Below are 2606 nucleotides of genomic sequence, written 5' to 3' on the forward strand. Positions count from 1 at the left end.
CAGGTCTGGGCTGATGCCAATTTTTGCCTGCAGTGAGAGAATTATCTTCATACCAATTTCTTCTTTAATGACAAGACCAAGGATGAACTGCACTCAGGCTCCTGGCTTTATCCTCTTGGAATTATCTGGCAAACCAGAGAAATGGCAGCTCTTCTTTAGCATCTTTCTTGTTCTGTACTTGCTGGGACTTTTAGGGAACCTGCTACTTTTGTTAGCCATTGGTGCTGATGTTCACCTCCACACACCCATGTATTTCTTCCTCAGTCAGCTCTCATTCGTGGATCTTTGCATCATCACCACCACAGCCCCTAAAACACTGGACACATTGTGGACTGGAGATGGATCAATCTCATTCTCTGGATGTCTGACTCAGTTGTACTTCTTTGCTGTTTCTGCGGACATGGATAACCTGCTTCTGGCAGTCATGGCTATTGACCGATATGCTGCTATCTGCCACCCACTGCACTATCCACTTCTCATGACTCCTTGTAGATGTGGGGTTCTGGTCAGTGGGTCATGGGGAATAGCTCATTGTGTGTCTCTGACCCAAACCTTGTTGCTCTCTCAGTTATTTTTTCATATCAGTCAAGAGATTCCTCATTTTTTCTGTGAATTTGGACCTCTCTTAAGACTTTCCTGCTCAGATGCTCACCTCAATGAGGTCCTGGTGATGGCTTTGGTTGGAGTTTTAGGAATCAGTGCAGTTCTGTGCATTGTAAGTTCTTATGGTTGTATTTTTTATACTGTGGCTAGGGTTCCATCAGCACAGGGGAAAAGGAAAGCATTGTCCACATGCAGTTCCCACCTCTCTGTAGTCCTCCTTTTCTACAGCACAGGCTTTGCTGCCTACCTGAAGCCCCCATCTAGTTCTCCTTCCTCTGGGGAGGTGGTAGCTGCTGTCATGTATACCCTGATAACTCCCACTCTGAACCCCTTCATTTATAGTCTGAGAAATAAGGATGTTAAGAGTTCATTGAGAAGGATCCTGAACATAGAGAAGTCTCAGTACTAAGGATCATCACTCAGGAGGATAATACCCGACATCACTACCACACATGCAAAATGAGTCAGTTAAAACAATGGCTCATGGGAGAATTACATGATTGTTATGGCTAATATTCAGTGTTAACTGGGGTGAATTTGGAATCACCCTGAACATACATCAGACGATGTCTCTGGAGAGATAACAGTAAGGAGGAAAGATTTGAGCACGCGTGGCACCATCCATTCCAGAGAATCATCCTGGTCTGATAAAGGGGGAAGTTAAAAACCTAGATTACTATCATTATTCATCTTTTTTTGCTTGATGATCACAGATGCAGTGTGTCCGGTGACTCCATTTTACTGCTGTACTTTTCTCATCCTGATGAATTGTGTTCTTCAAACCATGAATAAAATGAATCTTTTATTCCTAAATTGCTTGCCAGGTATTTTGTTACAACAAGAACGATCTATTGGAAAGAATATTATGTTGGATTTGGTATTTTTTAATTTGTCTTTTTATACTCATATTTCTGATGCATGAATATGCATTAGAATCACTACAATCATTTGATAATTTTTAGAATTCTTATAGCTGTTTAGTAACAACAGCTCCTTGATATCAATACAGGATTTACTGCATTACCTGTTCTGAACATCTACTGAATTTATGTATGTCTGTCATTTTTCTAATATCTTTCCTCGAGCTGACCCTGGATGCCACTGAGAAATCATGTTAAAGGAGCTTTAGTGTTCACAGAAGTTAAATCACAAGTAAGAGGTCAGGAAGCTGATGAGTCTGACAATAATCCAGGTCAATAGAAGCAGGATGAAAAAGAATATAATTTTATTTTATCTTTTAATGAGGAGTATATTATAGATTTCCTTTTAAAATAATTTATTGCTATTGTTATTGTGTGCGTAAAGTTTCTTTTGTCACATCATTTTGTGGTTTAAGCAAACCGAAAATTCAGCCATCAAGTTTTCATGCTCAAATCAAATATACTCAATAGGAAAGAACTTTTCTAATGTCATACTATGATAATATAGATGAACATTGTTCTAGATTTGGTTTTGTATTTGTGTTTTTTTTCTATAATTTTGTTTTCATTAGTCATTAGCAGCAGTGCTATATACAGTAACAGGCTAAAGAATGACAACTCAGTACATGTTTTTACTGCGTGATGATCAGTTCAGAGCACCATTTATGTTGTACAAAGTAAAAAATAAATAAAACTACCAGTAATTTACATAATATTTTAAACTAAAATCAGAACATTGTTTAACTATTATCTTATGACCTAAATTGGAATTCTGAAAACGAACATAGTTATTCATCTCTAGTGCATTGTAGGAGACTTTTTTCTAAGTTTTTACTTTTTCTTTTATTGGATATTTTCTTTATTTACATTTCAAATGTTATTCCTTTTCCTGGTTACCTCCAGAAACCCCCTATCCCATCCTCCCTTCCCTTGCTTTTATGAGAGTGCTCCATACCAACCCACCCACTACCCCCTCCCCACCCTGGCATTCCCCTACACTGGGACATGGAGCCTTCACAGGACCAAGGGCCTCTCTGTGGGAGATTTTTCAATCAAGACACTGATAGTCTAATAGAAAATTTT

General features: G+C 38.4%; 1 protein-coding gene across 1 annotated transcript; it reads left to right on the forward strand.

Moving 5' to 3' along the window:
• The first annotated feature begins 55 nt into the window (after positions 1–55).
• LOC114615757 (olfactory receptor 1G1-like) lies at positions 56–1012 on the forward strand. Its single transcript, XM_028761400.1, has one exon. It carries the CDS (start codon positions 68–70, stop codon positions 1010–1012), a length of 945 nt encoding a protein of 314 aa, XP_028617233.1. The 5' UTR covers positions 56–67.
• The last annotated feature ends 1594 nt before the right edge of the window (positions 1013–2606 follow it).

The sequence above is a fragment of the Grammomys surdaster genome, unplaced genomic scaffold (assembly GCF_004785775.1).
Source record: "Grammomys surdaster isolate TR1022 unplaced genomic scaffold, NIH_TR_1.0 139784, whole genome shotgun sequence".
In the NCBI taxonomy this organism is placed as follows: domain Eukaryota; kingdom Metazoa; phylum Chordata; class Mammalia; order Rodentia; family Muridae; genus Grammomys; species Grammomys surdaster.

What these genes read in the sequence shown, in the direction of transcription:
- LOC114615757 (XM_028761400.1), top strand. Translation starts at nt 68, where the DNA reads ATGACAAGACCAAGGATGAACTGCACTCAGGCTCCTGGCTTTATCCTC.